The sequence below is a fragment of the Ailuropoda melanoleuca genome, chromosome 2 (genome assembly GCF_002007445.2).
Source record: "Ailuropoda melanoleuca isolate Jingjing chromosome 2, ASM200744v2, whole genome shotgun sequence".
In the NCBI taxonomy this organism is placed as follows: Eukaryota; Metazoa; Chordata; class Mammalia; order Carnivora; family Ursidae; genus Ailuropoda; species Ailuropoda melanoleuca.
In genome coordinates, this window is record NC_048219.1 from 36,059,216 (window position 1) to 36,079,339 (window position 20,124).

General features: G+C 41.6%; 1 protein-coding gene across 8 annotated transcripts in view; it reads left to right on the top strand.

The window, feature by feature from the left end:
* The window catches only part of PATJ (PATJ crumbs cell polarity complex component), a 341,090-nt gene that overhangs the window by 283,073 nt on the left and 37,893 nt on the right, over positions 1-20,124 (top strand). For all 8 annotated transcript variants that reach the window (XR_004623211.1, XM_034653499.1, XM_034653506.1 and 5 more), the window contains 2 exons: positions 12,268-12,351; positions 18,202-18,395. Coding sequence is in view for 7 of the 8 variants with exons in the window: in XM_034653499.1 (XP_034509390.1) it covers positions 12,268-12,351; positions 18,202-18,395 (278 nt within the window). In the remaining variant the exon portion in view is untranslated. The remainder of the gene's footprint in view (positions 1-12,267; positions 12,352-18,201; positions 18,396-20,124) is intronic.

Genomic DNA, 20,124 nt, shown 5'->3' on the forward strand with positions numbered 1-20,124 from the left:
CACACACACACACACACTGCTGTTATTGCTTCCTGTGTGACTGATCATTTAATCCATACTTTTAGTCAAGAGCCACTAGGATTGCTGATTTAACACTCATTTATGTCTATAATTTATTACCCAAGAAAATTTCAGTATTTCAGAATAGCGGGTGCTGAACATTGTGATCCATTTTCTTTCTCTCGGAGGGTTTGGTCGGTATGAATCTTCATACCCAACCCGAAGCATATTAGAATAAATGAATAAATTGAGATTCGGATATAGAGAATCACTCTTTGTTCCTTTTATAGCATAGTTTTATGGGGATTAGTTAAAGACTGTGTTTTGAGATTCATAGAAAATCTATGTAGTGAACCCTAATTTATTAGAGTATCCAGATTTCAAAAAGTAGAATTTCAAGTATAATAAGTTCTTTTGACTTTTGTTGACTTCCCTTGTATAGCTATGGCTTCTTTAGGTTTTGTGAACAGAAACAATTATTCAGCCTGTGAAGTTGGCAAGCAAAGCTATATCAGTTTGACAAATATTGTACTTCTTCTAAAGTAATAATCTTTTACTGTATCCATGGTAGGAAAGCAGTATATTGAATGTACACTTGATTCTGAGATTCATCAAAATTATAAAATTAAAATAAAAGGAGAAAAAAATCCTCTTAGAATAAAGGAAATATGGCATTTATGGTATACATTCTGCCACAAGTCCTGCATGTTCTTATGAGATATTGAAAGTAATCTCTTAACATTTTGCTTCTTGTGAATCAGCAAGGGCATGCCAAATACCTTTTGCATCAAAGCAGGGGGCTTAAAAGTGGGGAAGATTAGCATCTTTGCAACTTGTCTTGAATCATCTTTGCCCTTTACATTTGTAATGGGTTCAAAAATATATGGAGCTACAAAATACATGGAATGTAATCATAATAACACATGCTACAGCTGGAACAATGCATTCAGTCTTCCATCCCTGGGTTAATCAACCTACTGCCCCACAATAGGGAAAACAGACCTGCCTTTGTTGACAGTCCTGCCATCCCTATTACAGATAGCCCATGTTGCGTGTCTACCTTTATCACCTTTCACGTTAGACTTCCCAGCTATGTCGTAGAGAAGTATCAGCAGGGAGAAGCAACAGTAGGAAGTACAGTCCGTTCTTGTTATTCATGGCAATTATGTTCTATAAAATCATAGCAAACACTGAGTTCGTGAATACTGAACCATTATTTCTAGGGTAAATACAGAGATGGCTTCCTCTGGTCACAACATTTTTTAACAGTCAATAAATACATAACCTTGTTTTACATGTGGTTACTTTTTTTTTTTTTAAGATTTTATTTATTCGACAGAGATAGAGACAGCCAGGGAGAGAGGGAACACAAGCAGGGGGAGTGGGAGAGGAAGAAGCAGGCTCATAGTGGAGGAGCCTGATGTGGGGCTCGATCCCATAACGCCGGGATCACGCCCTGAGCCGAAGGCAGACGCTTAACTGCTGTGCCACCCAGGCGCCCCCATGTGTTACTTTTTAAAGATAGGTTATTTTAATATCGGTTGTTGATTCATTAACATTGAACTCATGGCCAGCAACACTGTAACTCATAGATGAACAAAAGTTATCTAATGTGTATTTTTTCCATATGGCACATCACAGCCTCCTCCTGCTTAGAAACATAAGACAGCACTTCAGTCTTGGGCTTGGGGGCTGTTTTAAACAGCAAAAGCACAAACAAAAAGCACAAAAATACAAAACCTGTGGCACTAAAAAGACCACAAAAAAGATGCTTGNCCATAACGCCGGGATCACGCCCTGAGCCGAAGGCAGACGCTTAACTGCTGTGCCACCCAGGCGCCCCCATGTGTTACTTTTTAAAGATAGGTTATTTTAATATCGGTTGTTGATTCATTAACATTGAACTCATGGCCAGCAACACTGTAACTCATAGATGAACAAAAGTTATCTAATGTGTATTTTTTCCATATGGCACATCACAGCCTCCTCCTGCTTAGAAACATAAGACAGCACTTCAGTCTTGGGCTTGGGGGCTGTTTTAAACAGCAAAAGCACAAACAAAAAGCACAAAAATACAAAACCTGTGGCACTAAAAAGACCACAAAAAAGATGCTTGTTCACAATATGAGAGCTGAAACATGAAAGCAAAATGTCACCTTGTTCAACTTCAGCTGGGAACAAGTGAAATCAGGCAACTCAGATTTTTTACCACTTTGCCCATGTCCACATATGACTGTGAATGCGCTAGGAACATTGATATGGGGGAGTGGGTGAATTTGCAAATATGGAACCCACAGACAGTGAAGACTGACTATACTTAATGAAAACAAAAACATCAGAATACTGGGAACAGGACTTTTGCAGTCTGGCTTAGATCGTGTTTGCATCCAGATGGTCCCTTGTGGGGGCTCCTGGATGGCTCCCTCAATTAAGCATCTGCCTTCGGCTCAGGTCATGATCCCAGGGTCCTGGGATCGAGCCCTGCATCGGGCTCCCCACTCAGCAAGGAGCCTCCTGCTCCCTCTCCCTCTGCTGCTCCCCTACTTGTGCTCTCTCTCTGCCAAGTAAATAAATAAAATCTTTAAAAAACAAACAAACAAAAACAAAAAAACAAATGGTCCCTTGGCCTTAGCCCTGAGCAGTCCATGACTTCAGAAAGAATAACCTAAAGGGTTTCCTGGGTGGCTCAGCCAGTTAAGAATCGGTCAGACTCTTGATTTCCCCTCAGGTCATGATTTCAGAGTTCTTAGATCGAGCCCACATTGGGCTCTGCACTGGGTGTGGAGCCTGCTTAAGATTCTCCCTCCCTCTCCCTCTGCCCTTCCCTCTTGTTCTCCCTCTGAAAAAGAGAGAGAGAGAGAGAGAAAAGAAGAAGAACCTAAAATATCCTGTGCATAATCTTTCTTGAAAAGCTATCAGGGGGACCCTGGCTGGCTCAGTTGGTAGAGCATGCAACTCAATCTTCACGTGTTGTAAGTTCAAGTCCCACGTTGGGTGTAGAAATTACTTAAAAAGAAAATCTTGGAAGGAAGGAAGGAAGGAAGGAAGGAAGGAAGGAAGGAAGGAAGGAAGGAAGGAAGGAAGGAAAAAAGAAAAGGAAAGAGAAAAAGGAAGGGAGAGAGGGAGGAAGGAAGGAAGAAGAAAAAGAAAGAAAGCAATCAGTTGTATTCTCAGTTCACCATGATTATAGGAAAAATAGAAATTAAAAAATGACCGAGGCTGGCGTCATTCATCCTGGGAGTCATGAATTTCAACCACTGTGACATACATTCTTTCCTTCATGTCCCGTGTAGCCCCCCTCAACCTTAGAGATGTATGTGTTGGGAGTCCTCGTTAGCAATTACTCAACATTTATTTGGCCGACACTTTGTTCACATTATGTACATAATCTCATTTCAGCCTCAAACCCTAAAAGGTAGGATTTTTTCCGTTTGACAGAGACGGGAACACTGGTTCAGTGAGGTTAAATACCTTAATAGAAGTATCACAAAGCTGTGGTAAGTGGCAGAGCTCAACTCTGAACACAGGTTTATGTGGCCATATCCAGGATTCCCACTGTACGTTGCTGCCTTCCATTGTTAACGGCTGGAAAATTCCTCTGGCAGAGTTGATAGAGTCTGTAGGAAGTTAAAACTAATCATAAGTTTTATGCAGCTCTTTAGTTTCGTTGAATTGGAGCTGGCCAATTGACTTGCTTTGACCAATCATAGTGAAAGTGGCATCAAATGACTTCCAGGACTTAGCCTCAAGGCCTTATGGTTTAGCTCTCGTCTTCCTGAAAGACTGCCGCCTTGCAGACAAGCCTGGGGGATGACACACCTTGGAAAGAGTACATGGGGGGGAGGGGCTTAGCTATCCTGGCTGAGGCCCCCGCCAACCTGACTACAACTCATGTGAGCCCAACTGAGACAGCAGAGAGCAGAACTTGCCCCCCCCCAGCCCAAATTGACAGCCCATGGAATCATGGACAGACAAATGGTTAGTTTTTGTTTTAAGCCACTAAGTTTTGCAGCAAAAGATAATAGAATAGCCAGCATTCCCGCCCCCTACCCCCCACCGCCAGTCTATTTTTTTTTTTAAGGATTTTATTTATTTGACAGAGAGAGAGAGTCAGCAAGAGAGGGAACACAAGCAGGGGGAGTGGGAGAGGAAGAAGCAGGCTCCCAGCAGAGCAGGGAGCCTGATGCGGGGCTCGATCTCAGGAGCCTGATGCGGGGCTCGATCCCAAGACCCTGGGATCATGACCTGAGCCAAAGGCAGATGCTTAATGGCTGAGCCACCCAGGTGCCCCGCCAGTCTCTTTCTGAACTTTCTTAGCCTTTGAGAGTTGGGATTCTTCTGGTCTGCCATTTAGAAGGAGGTCTTATTATTCCTAGGCAGGGCCTAAGTATATGCATAAAACAATGGCTTTCTCTGCTTTGCTTTGCACTATATATGAGTTCACTGAGGTCTAAAATTTTAGAGGTGCAATGACTTTAGAAACCGTGTATTTCAACTCTGTGCTTTACTGATAAGTGTCCCATTAATGTAGACCCACTTGCAAAATTGGCCAGTCAGAGCTATGAGAAAAATTAACTCCTTCCACTCCCAGTCCTGGGTTTTTCTGTCCTTCTTCCATACTGTACTGCCCCCCTACTTTTTTTCCAAATCACATTCTAATTAAAATATAATAGGGAAGCTTGGTTTTTCCGTTTGTTTGGTTTTTTGTTTCCAAAGAATCTTTACACAAAGGGTTTGAGACAGAAAAGCATCATGTTGTAAAGACACTCATCTCTTTACTTATATAAGTACAGTCAACTTTGTTCAGAGTGAGATATTCGTTTGCAGCTTTAACCCACACTTTTCTTTTTAAACTCTCTAACTGCCGTAGACATCACAAATCAGTAACTTAATACATCTCCATGTGTTTTTCAGTGTAGAGGTGAACGTCATTTTGATTTGCACAGCACGGGACCGAGCATTTTACTACCCTCACTATATTACAACCCCTCATTGGTCTGGCCTTCCTGCTGAGAAAGTCATCTACTCTACAGAAGACACGTCTGTATCATTTCTGAGCGGCAACAGCCTCAGAGGGGAACACTATTAAGTGATATTTAAAAGGAGCATTACTCCTCTAAGACCACAGATCTGAACCATGGTTTCCTGCAGACAAAAAACAATGCCCATTTTATACACAATCTTCCTAATCCTTCTTTGGTCCTCATGGGTCTTTCTTATTAGGAGGGATTTTTCCCATAAAGCAGGGAAATAAGACATAACACTCTTTGGGGACCACTGGTAATATGTTTTCCCCCTAAATGTGAAATTTAATGTGAAATTTTTCTGTAGCTAAAATGTCCCTTAGGATTTTTTTTGAGGAGAAGGGGGGCAGGGGCTTTATGAGTATGGCAAAGATTGGGTTTAATTCTAGAGTGATCCAGATTAAGCACGCCTGCAAGCAGGAATTAAGCCATATATACGTGGTCCTTTATGGTAATATCTACGACATAATTCTTTATCAAAGTTTTGTTCTGAAATGCTTGTTGAAACAATCCACTGAATACCTGGAAACATAATCTGTAAAATCTCGTTCTGTGGAAAGAGTTCACCCACACAAGGGTGCTTACTGATAGTCTTCTGCCCACAGGAGACCCATAGTTACTTTTTCTAACACATGGCTTCTTTAAGGGTTCCGAGCCTACGGTGACAATAATCAAATTGCCTTTTGCTGAATGTTGATACGTTGATGAATTGCTTTATCTACTTGTCGGCAACTTGAACAGTAAAGAAAGTGTTGGCTGATGGGCTGAAGTGTCTGATGACTTCGACTCTAAATCCCCTTGGAGGAGTTTGTGATTTTTGTGGGGCTCAGTGATAATTAAGTCCCTCACCCTTGGCTCTTTAAGTTGCTCTTTGAGGAGAACCTGGTTGGCTCAGTTGGCTGATTAAGCATCCAACTCTTGATTTCAGCCCATGTCGTAATCTCAGGGTGTGAGATCGAGCCCTGAGCTGGGCTCTGCACTCAGTGCAGAGTCTGCTTGGGATTCTCTCTCTCTCTCTCTCTCCCTCTGCCCCTTCCTCTCTCTAAAAAAAATTTCTCTTTAAGCTAACGTAAATCCTCTGGAAATTCACATGGATTTAACATCCATGTGTGATGGGCATTTTGGTTGTATATCACTAATATTTTGCCATCAGAAGCTTGGTTGGGATTTTAAAAAGAGAGAGAGAGAGAGGCTTGGTTGGATTAGAGTAAGATTATGACACGCCCTGCCAGCCTCCTCTTTCTGGGTCATTTTGATGCTGTTTCTATCCCAACCAATTTCTTGATAATCATTTAGCAAACATTTATTCAGTGCCTACTCTGGGCTCAGCACCAGGATGCAAAGAGGAGTTGGAAGGGTTCCACTGAGGCTAGGACTTAGGATAGTACCTAGATCCGTGAAGAAGCTGTTGTGATACTGTGATAAGTTCAGTAAGAAAGACAGCAGTGACCCACGGGAACATTGATCAGCCTTGCCAGGGGGAGAGAGTCAGAGAAAGTTTTATAGAAGAGGTGACACTTGGCTGGCTCAAGTAGAATTTCATGAAACAAAGGAGATAGCAAATAAGAGAGACCAGGGTGCCTTTGTATTTTCCAAATATATATAGCCTATCTATAAAAGTACACGAGAAACTTAATACTGTTTGTTTCTAATTAGGGAGATATGGTGGCTGAGGGACAGGTGGTACAGAGAAACTTTTCAGTGTGTACTCCTTTGAGTCTAGTACCATATGTGTATATTATCTATATTTAAAAGATACTTTTTCTTTAAGAATAGAGACAGTAAGGGGTGCCTGGGTGGTTCAGTCAGTTAAACCTTTGCCTTCCACTCAGGTCATGATCCCAGGGTGCTGGGATCGAGCCGAGCATCTGGCTCCCTGCTCCGTGGGGAGCCTGCTTCTCCCTCTCCCTCTGCCGCTTCCCCTGATTGTGCGCACATGCTCTCTCTCTCTGTCAAATAATTAAAAATCTTAAAAAAAAAAAAAAAAAGAATGGAGACATTAAGACAGTGGTCCCTTAAACAATATGTGAAATTTACTAGTCAGCTACTTCTTCCTGGGTGTCTGTTTTTTTTAATATTATCCCTAATTAATGGAATAAAGGAATTTTCCTCAAGTTAAACATGTTTCAGACAAAAACTGTTATGAGAGAATTTTTAAGCAGAAGACTTTCCTACATCTCTAAAATCCTGCCTGACCCTTCTGATGAGGGAAAACCCAACATTTGTCAGATTCTCCAACTCACTGATGAAACTCTTCTCTGGCTACAGAGTTGGCCTGTCAGTGAGGAATGTAGAGCGGCCAGAGCGTAATTGTTGGTCTCGTCTCAGGCAGTAAATAAGCCGACCATCTTACTTAAATTTCTCTTGTCCCAGTGAAAATCACAACTACCAAGGGGAAATTAGTTTTTTATTGTATGTCAGTTTTGGTCATCTGTAAATGATTCTTAAGTCTGCCATTAGGAGGAATTAATCTGGTTTTTTTGGACTGAACTCAGCTTTTTATTTCAAACGTCATTGCATCCCTTGTATATAGTTTTCTTTTATATCTGCTCCTGTAGAAAAAAATCACTCAGTGAATAATCTGGGTACACAGAAAGAGGATGAAAAAAAAAATGAAAGAAAGAGACAAGAATAACAAACAGAATTAAGAGAGAGACTCCGTGTTGCACTGGGGAGAGGGCTTCCCCATCGTGCTTTGTATAGTACAAACCCCTAACCAGGTACCAGCACTAGCAAGTGAGGTCCATAGATCATCACCCCACCTCATTAAGGCTTCAATTTTCACTTCCACAGTTGTCTTTTTGTTCACTCTCTATAAAATGATCAGCTTATGCCCTCAAGGTTTTTACTGTGGAGTTGAGGAGACAATCATTCAACAGAATTGATGCCATATGGAAAATCCCAAGTTAGCTTTTATACAAGTGCAAAATAAAATATTCAAAACAGATGAGATGCTTGCAATAGTGGTAGGAACACAGGCTTTGGTGTTAAACAGTCCCAAGTTGGAATTTGATCTTTCCTACTTAGAAGCTGCAAAGACCTGGTCAAGTCTGAATCCTTCTGAGCCTCCATACCCCCAACCATAAATGAGACTAATAATACTGCACTTGCTTCCTTGTTATGAGGGTTGAATGGCAAGAAGGGGAAGCGTGCAGCGGCTTTGGCACAGAGGCGTTAAATATAATGAGATGTTCTCACTTCCTTACTATGTGCTGGCATTGTACATAAAGCTTTATGTGTAGATAATATTGTTAAAACCATATAAACATGAGGAAGCTAAGACCCGGAGAGGTTAACAGTCTTCCNTATTGTTAAAACCATATAAACATGAGGAAGCTAAGACCCGGAGAGGTTAACAGTCAAGGCCCATGGCCAGAAGTAGCAGGGCCAGGATTTGGACTAAGAAATCTGACTCCAGAGACCTAGCTCATAATCATTTGTCTCTACAGCCTGTCCTCGGTGTAAGCCAGCAACCCACCCACAGGGAAATGATTAATACACTGCTTCTGGAATAGATGAGTTTTAGAAGAAGTCATTGGTATTGGTAGACAGAGTCACTGAGGTATTCTAGGGTGAAGGAACGTTATTTAAATATGCAGAGATAGAGAGTGGGAGAGAAGCCACTCAGAACTGTGCCAACAAGCAGTTTTGTGTGACTAGCTCAAGAGCATTAACATTTAAGAGGATATACAATGAGGAGATAAGAATCCTATGTAGAGTCAACTCCAGATTTTTTATTTAAAACAATAAAGGGCAGTCTTTCATTAATGACCCATTATTTCATCTATTCACAGTTGTCAAATAGCTGCCTAAAATATCTCAATGCAGTATCTTTTTTTTATTATTCTGTCCTACCTTATGAACCATGTAGGTTTTGAAAAATAAATCCATTTTTCTTTTCAGTTCACTAGTCCACATTTCTAATTTAGCTGTTGGCCCCCACCTCTCACCTCTAGCGTCCCCAGCTAATGCAGCTGCCCAGAGCCATAACTTCACAGCACACTTTCAGCACACAGGGCACATGGTAAGAAATGTGACTTTTTTCTATTGAAAGGTCAGAGTGTCTCATGTTTTCTTGTATTTTCATTGATGACTTTAAGAGAAATCACAGCAGTAGTCAAGGTACGAAATAAATGGGGAGTTTTTCACACAAACTCGTGGACCAAACACAGATCATCAACCATGAGTTTGGCATTTGATGTATATTAATTTTTTTTTAAAGATTTGATTTATTTATTAGAGCAAGAGAGCAAACACAAGCGTGGGGGGAGCGGTGAGGGTAGAGGGAAAGGGAGAATCAGACTCCCCACTGAGCAGGGAGCCCCACGCAGGGCTCGATCCCAAAACTCTGAGATCATGACCTGAGCCAAAGGCAGACACTCAACCAATTAAGCCACCCAGGCACCCCAGCAGTGTATTTCTTTTATGTACAAGAGTTCACTAAATACCCAGTTCACTAAACACCCAGAAAGTATTGAAGAGTTTTGGATTCAGGCTACTTTTATGAAATAAAAACTCCGTTAGGTCTTCTTCTTCCTTTTAAGTATAAACAAGAAATTTCCCATTTGACTTTTGTAATGTTGCAGGATTAAAGGAGTTGAGGCTGAACGTTTAATGCTGTAAGAACCATGTGTAGTAGGAGTTCAATCTGATTCTCCCGGTCCAGGGAAGATGGGGTGTTTGGCCTCCAAACTTGGAAAACCAGTATGATGTGGGGTGTTACCAGACGCTTGCATTAGGGTCTCCTCGCACTACTTTCATAAAAGTGACCCTTGGCGTCATCTTGGCAGTGTTGTTGGGGTCACCTGAAGCCTCTGACCCAGCACATTTCCCCAAAACCATTCCCCTGAAACAGTTCAGAGAAACCAACTCTTGGCAGTGGAGATGCTCCCTGGGTCTGAAAATTTCGTGAATCAGAGTTAAAACAAAGAATGGTCTAAAATCTGTTGCTGATACAGAATCCACAATGCAAATTGAATTAAGGAACCTTTCCCGTGTCCTGGGAGCTGCCTCTAACTGCTGTAATAAAGAATGTTTTCAGAATCGTGTGGTAGTAAAATGAAAGTGTTTTATAATGTAAAGATATTTGGAATCCAGTAGGGTCATCTGGTTGCAGAACCTCTTGATATTCTCATGTATTTCTTCTCTACTCCAGAGTTCGTATACAAACCTTCCTATTTTATTTTTTTAAGAAAGTAGATTTGGGGTGTGCCTGGGTGGCTCAGTCCGTTAAGCGTCTGCCTTCGGCTTAGGTCCCAGGGTCCTGGGATGGAGCCCTGCATTGGGCTCCCTGCTGAGCAGGGAGTCTGCTTCTCCTTCTGCCTCTTCCCCTCCCCCTGTTTGTGCTCTTATATCTCTCCCTCATAAATTTTTTTAAAATTTTTTTTAAAAAGTAGATTTGTCTTGTGTCTTTTTTTTCCTATCTTATTTGTTGTATTTTTGCAAGGAATATTTCTTTATGTTGACTTCTTGTCAGTTTCTGATTCTGAGGCTCCATATTCCTGGACTAAAGCAGTATCAACCTCAGTCATTCTGGAGGCCCCTTAAACTCTCAGAGTTCTGGTTTCTTTACAAAGCTCCCAGACATCATTGGTAGGCCCCTCATTATCATCAGTCCTCCGGTAATCATCAAGCCCTGTCTTACCCAGACCTTTATGATCACAAGTCAAGATCCTGCTACTTCCAAGCCCCAATGCTTGGGACACAGGACTGCTTTCAAGGCGGGATCCATTATGCCTAGAGTTTGCCCCCCTTGACCATTGCTTGCAGGGTTTTACAAACAACATGTGTGTTGGGGGGTGGTGCGGAATGGGGGGGTACTGGGCAGTGCAGGGCTCAAATCCACACTTCTCATGGAACCCACAGATCTGTTTCTGGTCTCTATCAGAAGCTCGTTTCCTCTCCCAGCAGCCCTCCAACACACCTGGCATCATCCTTCCAGCATCGTTTTTTCAGTGCCCCTCAGTTTGATAAACAACAGAAGAAACCAGTGACTTCTGGTTCAGTTTTCAGCTCCATAAAAATCCCCTGCTTGTGCGGCGTCTGGGTGGTGTAGTCGGTTTAGCATCCAACTCTTGGTTTCGGCTCAGGTCATGATCTCAGGGTCGTGATGTCAGGGACATGACGTCAGGGTTGTCAAATCAAGCCCTGCGTTGGGTTCTGTGCTCAGCTCAGAGTCGGCTTCAGGTTCTCTCTCCCTCTGCCCTTCCCGCTCATGCGCGTGCACGCTCGCTCGCTCTCTCCCCCGAATAAATAAATAAGTCTTTTAAAAAATCCCATTTGCCCAACATGAGGGGGAAGAGTTGTGTGAACATATTCAATTGAATATTTTAAAAATAGTCTCAGCAAAGTCCATATCCATATAATATCAGTATTTGGGTGTATAGGTGTAAACTGCAGGGATCCTTAGGAAACTGTTGGTGGTGATTGCCTCTGGGGAGTGGGACTGAGGGGCACGCAAGGGAGGCAATCTCTTTCTGTGGTTTACTACACCTTGTGGTTGTGCTTGAGTCCTTTACATGTGTTATTTTTATGATAATAAAAAATGTAAGGTTATTAATTTGAAAAGATAGGAATCTTGTAAATTCATTAACTATGATAACGCTTTCCTCAGCCTAAGCTTACCTACCTGAGGTATTGTCCTGATTTTTATGGCTCAGAATGCTAAGTTCAGCAGTTTATTCGCCCACGGTTACACAACGGCAGGTCCGAATTGGAACCCACTGCTGTCTTACACTTATGTTCATGAACACCCTTTCCCCGCCTCCATGCTTCGTCCTCCGGGATCATTTCATTCCACTTCAGTTCTTTTCTTTCATTGCCCAAGTAATGAGGCCTGACAGACCCCCTGCGTCAGGCCACACATCTATGCCAAATCCTTGAATACTAATAAATACCTGAAACCATGTTTCAAAATATACCATAAAATGTAAATAAGAATGACACACAGTTCACCTCAAGTTCATACACAGCAGCAATGTACAGGTTAACAGTAAAACACATGGGGGAAGTTTAACTTGAAATATTAGGCAAAGCCAGTCCTAAAGGAATGAAATAATAAACCTAGGAAAAATTAATTACACCTCTGAATGTATCATAACTGTGTGTTTTGTTTACCTTCAGGTCAAATAAAATATGACATTATTAGCGAAGAGCAAATTATGGGTTGCTGCCTATGGTTTGGTTGTTTGTGTAAGGAAGCATTTATGGTTGTTGAAAATTAATAAGAATTTGTTTTTTATAGGATGCTATAGTTATACACGAAGTCTATGAAGAAGGAGCAGCAGCCAGAGATGGAAGACTTTGGGCTGGTGACCAGATATTAGAGGTATGGGACTATGCATTTTATTTACTACTAGCAAATACAGGGGCACCTGAATGGCTCAGTTGGTTCACTGTCCGACTCTTGATTTTGGCTCAGGTCATGATCTCAGGGTTGAGATTGAGCCCCGCTAAGCATAAAGCCTGTTCCTGCTTAAGATTCTCTCTCTGTCCCTCCCAGCCTTCTTTAAAAAATAAATAAAAATTTTTTAAAAGTAATGTAATTAATTAATTAATTAATTTTAAAAAATACTAGCAAATACAATTCCTTTCCTGATCTTTTTTTTTTTTTAAGATTTTATTTTTATTTATTCGACAGAGATAGAGATAGCCAGCGAGAGAGGGAACACACGCAGGGGGAGTGGGAGAGGAAGAAGCAGGCTCATAGCAGAGGAGCCTGATGTGGGGCTTGATCCCAGAACGCCGGGATCACGCCCTGAGCCGAAGGCAGACGCTTAACCGCTGAGCCACCCAGGCGCCCCTCCTTTCCTGATCTTGATCCACTATTTACTCACTGTCTTGTACTCAACTGTATCCTTGCTTCTCTGCCATTTAGCAAAACATGGACCTTACTTTTTTCTTTTTTTAATGTACATTGAATAACTGTCATCAGAATCATGGCAGATTATCTGTCTAAATCTGTGAAAACTTTTTTTCAATGCAAGTTCTGTAGTTCTAATAGTTCTAGAATCTTAATATCAAATGAGAGTGTACAGTTTTGCAAGTCGACATTTTGCACCTCCATTATACCTGTCTGAATTCTCTCCTAAACAAACAGACATACAGACACATATGCATAAACATGCACACCTGATGTTGTAGAGACTTTTATTGCAGTTTTAAGTATCGTTTTCGTACTCCTAGTAAATCTGTAAGTAAAGTGGAGGTCCATGCCTTTCCTCTTCTGTTTTCTAGTTGATGAAAATGTAGAATCTTGTCCTTTAGGTCGTACATGGTACTTATTAATAATTTGAAATGGTTAGCTTGCCTCTTTCAAATGGACTCTCAATTAGCAAAGGCATTAAAGCCTTTTAAAAAATGCCAAGGCAGGCAGTGTCTAAACTAGGGAACGGATGAGTGGCAGGTCAGTGCCAGGCATTCTGGTAGGTGGAACGAAAGACCTTTTTTGATGGTGTGAAACCTTTAGGCAACATTTATTTCTTTCATTGGATGAATTTAATTGAATAGTTAACATTTTATGGTGGGCATGTGCATTTTTGCTTTGCAACTTTAATACAGCACATTATGAATGACATCATAGAATTTTATTTTCCCTTTGGTGGTTCAAGTCTGCCTCCCAAGATGAAACCACAGATATAATTAAGGGCAGAAAATATAGGCAAGAAGGAGTTAAAGGAGAGGCCTTATTGCAAATTAAATTCAGGGTTTCTCTGCAGACTTTTACTGTGCCTCATCATTGGATTAGGACATATTCCCAGTACATTCATTAAGACGCAAGTGTATGAGGTTAGAAAAATAAGCGAGACCTCTTTGGGAATTGGCTTGACTGCTTTAGCATACAGCACTGTTTTTTAGTGGTCAGAAGTTTTGAGGGTTTTTTCCTCCCTAGGTTTTCTAATTAACTGGTGTTATTGTAATTGGCTCTGTAAAATAAATAGATTGAATATTCAATAGTACAGATGCATACATGCCTAGATACTTATGTGATCTGTAAGCCCATGAATTATTCTATAATGGTCACTTGAAACAAAATCTAATATGTGCATTTCCTTGATTATGGTGATGGTTGCATAGGTTTAAATCACATAAATTCACAGTATAAATTGTGCACTTTAAATATAGTTTATTTCATAATAGTTATACCTCAATAAAAAACTTTCTTAAAAGAAAGTTTTTTAAAGCTGTATCTATTTGTATTGGATAGACCTCAGTTGTAGCTGCTGTCTTCCGTAAAGCATGTTCACATACAAGGGAACACTCGGGACAGGTTAACATGAAGAAAGCAACTGAATTATAATACCCAATATGGACGGATGGTCTAAACTTCTCATTAAAGATGACCAGGACATAATGTAACACTGTGGTCAGGACAGGCTGTTCTTTTACCCCATGTAGTGTCTAGTCCACAAGAGCATATGGTGTGTTTAGTTAAGAAATAACTGTTTGGTCAAGTTGACATGTTTCTTTTCTAAGCAACTCAGGCCCCACATTTGGACTTGTTCTAGTTGTGGTCGATGTGTATAGATGCATAATGATGCATAATCAGCCTGTGGCCTGCAGGTTTGCCTTAAGAAGACAGGCCAGCTTTGGTGGTATATTTCAAGACCATGAAACCAGAGAACTCTAACCAGTGCTTTCCAGACAGTGGCCTTTCTGCTTATAAGAGTCCTCTGCATTGGCAGCTGGCCTTTCAGGGTTTTAATTCTATCCTCATGTTAAAATTAGGACAAGCCATGGGGCACCTGGCTGGCTCAGTCAGTAGAGCACACGACTCTTAATCTTGGGGCTGTGGGTTTGAGCCCCAAGTTGAGTGTAGAGACTACTTAAAAAAATAACAACAACAACAACTGAGACAAGCCAGATTTTGCTTGCAAAGATATAGTCCAATAATGTTTTAGCACAGCAAGATTAATTATTCCATAATTATCATGGACTGCCTTCTTTCTGATTCTGTTTTTAAAGTCAGTCCCTCAGGGCATCTGGGTGGCTCAGTCGGTTAAGTATCAGACTTGATTTTGCTCAGGTCATGATCTCAGGGTTGTGAGATCGAGCCCTGCATTGGGCTCTGCGCTGGGCATGGTGCCTGCTTAAGATTCTACCTCTCCCCACCATCCCATGCACACGCACGTTTGCTCTTCCTAAAAAAAAACCAAACAAACAAACGTAAGTCCCTCATCTAACCCTACTCCTACTTCCATCATCCTCTTCTATTTTTGTGCATGTGGGAGCAGAAAGAGTAGAGGGCTAATGCCTGAACTAAAATAGCGAGGAACTGCTACCTAGTTTGGTTATTCTTGCCTTCTAAAGCAGTGGTTCACCCACTTCCTCGTCCTACCCAAGAGATGTGGTACACATCCATTGACAACTGGGGCCTCCTATGGCTTTGTCTCAAATAGGGAGCCCTGCTATTACCACCCGTGCAATCGATGCTCTAAATAATGCATTATAGTGCATATTAAGTAAGGCACTTAAGGTAATACATCACTCCACAATATTCAAGCTACACAGCAATATTTCTCTTATGATTACTGGTGCATTTAGTGGTGCCTCTTGATAAGCAGAGGAGGAAATGAAAACTATGAACTTGGAGCAGATCACTTGGATTTGAGCAGGCATCGTAATCCTGGAATTTAATATAAATTGCTTTTATAATATTAGTTTCATGACAGTGCTTTTTATTGGAAGTATAATTGTTAGGGCCTTTCAAAAGGTATTTTAGAGGCTTAAAAGAATTCACCTTCAATCCGTGAAGTAACTATGTTGCAGTGGAGTAACAGAAGTGGTCTTGTGTGCCATCTATTGGAATACGGGAAAATAATCAGCTCAGACCACATTTTCTAAAGACACTGTTTTCCCCTTTGTTCTATGGATTTACCTCTCAAACAGTGAGAATGCAGCATGGGCCCGAAGTATCAGTGGATGCTGGCACCGACAGAAAACAGTCCTGAGGGTTACTTCAATCCCCCGTAAATTACCGACTTCTAACTTACGCTGAGCTTAACTGCGGGCCAAGTCCTGTCCGAATGTCTGAGAGGGTTATTTCACTTAATCCTCACAACACTAAGTAGATACTGTCTCCAATCATAGAGGACACAGTTGAAGCTTAAGTAATGTACATGAGGTTTCACAGAGTAAGTTAGATTCAGAGCTCAAATTGAAGCCCATCTGTATCCAAAACCCATGCTTAACCACTGTTTTTTGGTTTTTTCAATTTTTTTTTAAAGATTTTATTTATTTATTTATTTATTTATTTGACAGAGAGAGAAAGACAGCCAGCGAGAGAGGGAACACAAGCAGGGGGAGTGGGAGAGGAAGAAGCAGGTTCCCAGCAGAGGAGCCTGATGTGGGGCTCGATCCCAGAATGCCGGGATCACGCCCTGAGCCAAAGGCAGATGCTTAACGACTGAGCCACCCAGGCGCCCTTCAATTTTTTTTTTTAAGTAAGCTCCAAGCCCAACATGGGGCTTGAACTCACAACCCTGAGATAAGAGTTGCATGCTCTACCCACTGAGCCAGCCAGGCACCCCTTAACCACTATTATGCTGGATGTAATTAATCTAAGTGAGAACACAAACCCAAGATATAGCAGAAAAGAAAAAAGCACCTTGAAAATTAGGCTTTTCAAACATTTTTCTGGCTCATAGAATTAGCTTTAAATAATAGCTCAAACTCACCTTCTCCGAGAAGGGCTCATTGCTCTCTTCTCCCTTCTCTGTAACCATTCTTCATGCCGCGAGTCATTCATCTTTGGAATGTTAGCACTGGGGAAGCCTGAAACCAGTGCCTCACTGGACAGATGAAGGATGGGAGGACCAGAGATAAGCCTGACCTGCCCAAGACACACAGGGAATGACTAGAATGTGGAGTGGAACCGGCATTGTGGGGGAACTCATCCATTCTGCCATCCCCCTGGCCGTGACCTGGGCCTGTTCTTCCCTTTGTTTGGCTTGTTTCCTAGCTGTGACCTTGAGGGAGTGACCCATGACTCCCTTCCTTTGAGTGCTCGGCCATTCTGTCCCTCAGTCTCTCCCTTGTGTTAAATCCACTAATCCACAGCACACCTTGAGTCTCTGTGGCAGGGGCTCCAGGAACTCATTCTGAGAGGAAGGTGAGGCAGAATGGTGTAGAGACTAAGGGTGGGAACACAGTCTGGATTCAAACTATGACTCGCCCATCTGCTCGCTGTGTAACCTTGGTCAAGTCTCTTAGCCTCTCCATGTCTTACCGTCCTCATCTGTAAAATGGTAATGGGACCTATTTCAGAGAGTTAATATAGGGATTAAATGAGTAAATATTTATAAAGGCTTGATTCACAAGCACTACACAAACATTTGTTAAGGANACCTTGGTCAAGTCTCTTAGCCTCTCCATGTCTTACCGTCCTCATCTGTAAAATGGTAATGGGACCTATTTCGGAGAGTTAATATAGGGATTAAATGAGTAAATATTTATAAAGGGTTGATTCACAAGCACTACACAAACATTTGTTAAGGAAAAAAAATAAGTTGGCTATGATCCCCGTGTAGCCAACAAGGAAGCAGAGGCTTACAAGAGGTGACACGGCTTGTCTACAGTCGCATGATTTGCCAGAAGCAGAGCCATGGCCTTATTCAGTGCTGTTGCCAGTATAGCTTGTCTCTAACTCATGGTCCTATTTGTGCCCACTCAGATCCAGGTTCAGAAGAGTGTACCTCAAGGGGCTTTTGACGCTGTTGAAAATCTCTCATTTCCTTCCTACTTATTCTAAAGTCGTGATGTTTGCAATTAAGAGTGAGAATGTCAAATTCAATAAGCAAACTGAGTCTAAAAATGCTGACCAAACACTAATGTTGATTTCCCTTTCAACCTCAGTTAAATGAGCCAGTCAGCCCCTTGCACCCCTCCTGCTCCCTCTCGCCCTCCCTCCCCAACCACGTTGATCCCATAATAAAGTTCACAGCTATGCAAAATTGCATTATTGTGTGTACTAAGCTTTTTGGGGGTTGGGGGAAGTATAAGGGTTAACCTCCCTTGCACGTGAAGCAGCTACTACCACTAGTAGTCACTGCCTGTGTGCCTCAGAAATGGCTGGAAATTTCTAGAGGTTTTTCACTGGTTGGATTAAGGAGCTCAGCAGACAGAGCAGCCATAGAGGCCTCTGCGGTCAACAGCCCGTCTCAGATGCCCGTTGTTCCAGGTTAATGGGATTGACCTGAGGAGCGCCAGCCATGAAGAAGCCATCACAGCCCTGAGGCAGACCCCCCAGAAGGTGCGACTGGTGGTGTATAGAGATGAGGCACACTACAGGGATGAGGAGAACTTGGAGATTTTCCCGGTGGATCTGCAGAAAAAGGCTGGCCGAGGACTGGGTCTGAGCATTGTTGGGAAACGGTAAGTAAATACAAGTTAGGACAGATTGGCCTGTCCCCCCGGAGCCCTAGGGAGCCTACAAACACCAGCAGATAAAGTTTTGTGTAAACTAATAATATGGTTTATAAAATGAACCTATTTAAATATTACAGTGACCTTAACCTACGCAAGATCTTAACCGGGAAAGCATGTGTCATATGAAGATAGAACTCAAAGCCCAATCAACCCAGACTGTATTTGCTCCCATATAGAATAAGAACAGAGTCAAAAAGATTTTTTCACCTTGGAGTCCCTTAGGGTGAATTAGAGACACCATACCCGAGAAACAGCAAATATCAAGAGAGAGGTTTATACAGTCTTGGGTTAAGAAAATTGCTCTGCCATGGAGTACCATGTGAATTTCATGCTATGTTAACTACCATTAGTTGGTGAGTTTCAAAAATTAGCTGAGTAGATGTAGTTGAGAGACAAATGTAAATTTTTCATGAGAGTAGTTTTCATTAAGAAAGTTGTCCCCAAAAGAATAACTTGCAACAAAAACGTAGGTAGATCCTGTTGGCTAGGCTTTTCTTTTGAAGTCTGGGCTGCTTACCCATATGATGGGCATTATAGAGTAATAGTAGTAGATTAGAGAAGTAAGTAAATCTTGAAACTGCAATTCCAGCTTCCATGGTTTACTGGTTTTCGATATTTAGTGTGTATTTATTCCAACAGGGCTGCAGGGTTTCCAAGTGACATCCCAATGTGGCCTTAAATGGTTATCAGCCATCTTCTTAGGAAGAATTGAAGTTGTTTTTTTATATATTATGCCTTGTGCCCTCCCAGACCTCGGATGGCTAGCCTAGTGCTTTTTTCCAGCAGCCCAAACCATTATTAAAATAAAAATATCAGTGACAGTTTTTGAGAGCACTGATTTTGTGCCAAGTACTGTGCTGTCATGATCTCATTCTTCAGCACCATTAAATCATCACTCTGAAAATGCATTATAAATCAAAAAAGCTGAGACTCCTATTTCTCAATAAACTCGAGGCACACCTGGGTGCAGAGCACCTGACAGAGCCCATGTTGAAGTTTGCTTGCTGGTTGTGACACATAGATATGCTCGGGGAGATTCCACTTAGAGGAATGTGTCTTACTTTCTTGTGTTGTATTGGATTGATGAAACAGTCTTCATACAGCACTAGTATTTCAGATTGAGTTTTTAAGGAACAGTCACATTCCTGAGCCCAGAAAGTTCCATTGTGAAAGGTCAGGTATACAAACTCTCACGATTCGTAATTCTTTGACTTAGCAATTCCATGACTAGAAGTGTATTCTAATGGTATGCTTGTAGATATTGTATCCATTGCACATTGTTTACAATAGCTAGTGAATGACAATAACTTGTATATTTTTTATCAATAGTTTAGTTATCGTGAAATTGAGGAACATCTGTAGAATAGTATATAGCCCTAAAAAACAATGAGGAAGCCCCAGGTGCTCATGAAGACCAGTTCCAAGGTGTATCAAGTGAAAAAGATAAAGAAAATAAAACTGGAAGAAAAAACTCTGGAGGAGAATATGTGTGTGTATATCTCTTCACACACATATGTGCTATACGTACACGCATTTGCTGATGTATACACAGAGTATCTCTTGGAGATACACAAGAAGAAGGTAACATACTGGTTACCTCTGAAAAAGGAACTTGAGGACTGGGGAACAGAAGTGAGGGGGAGACTTTTCAACCTCTTTCTCCACTTTTTAACCT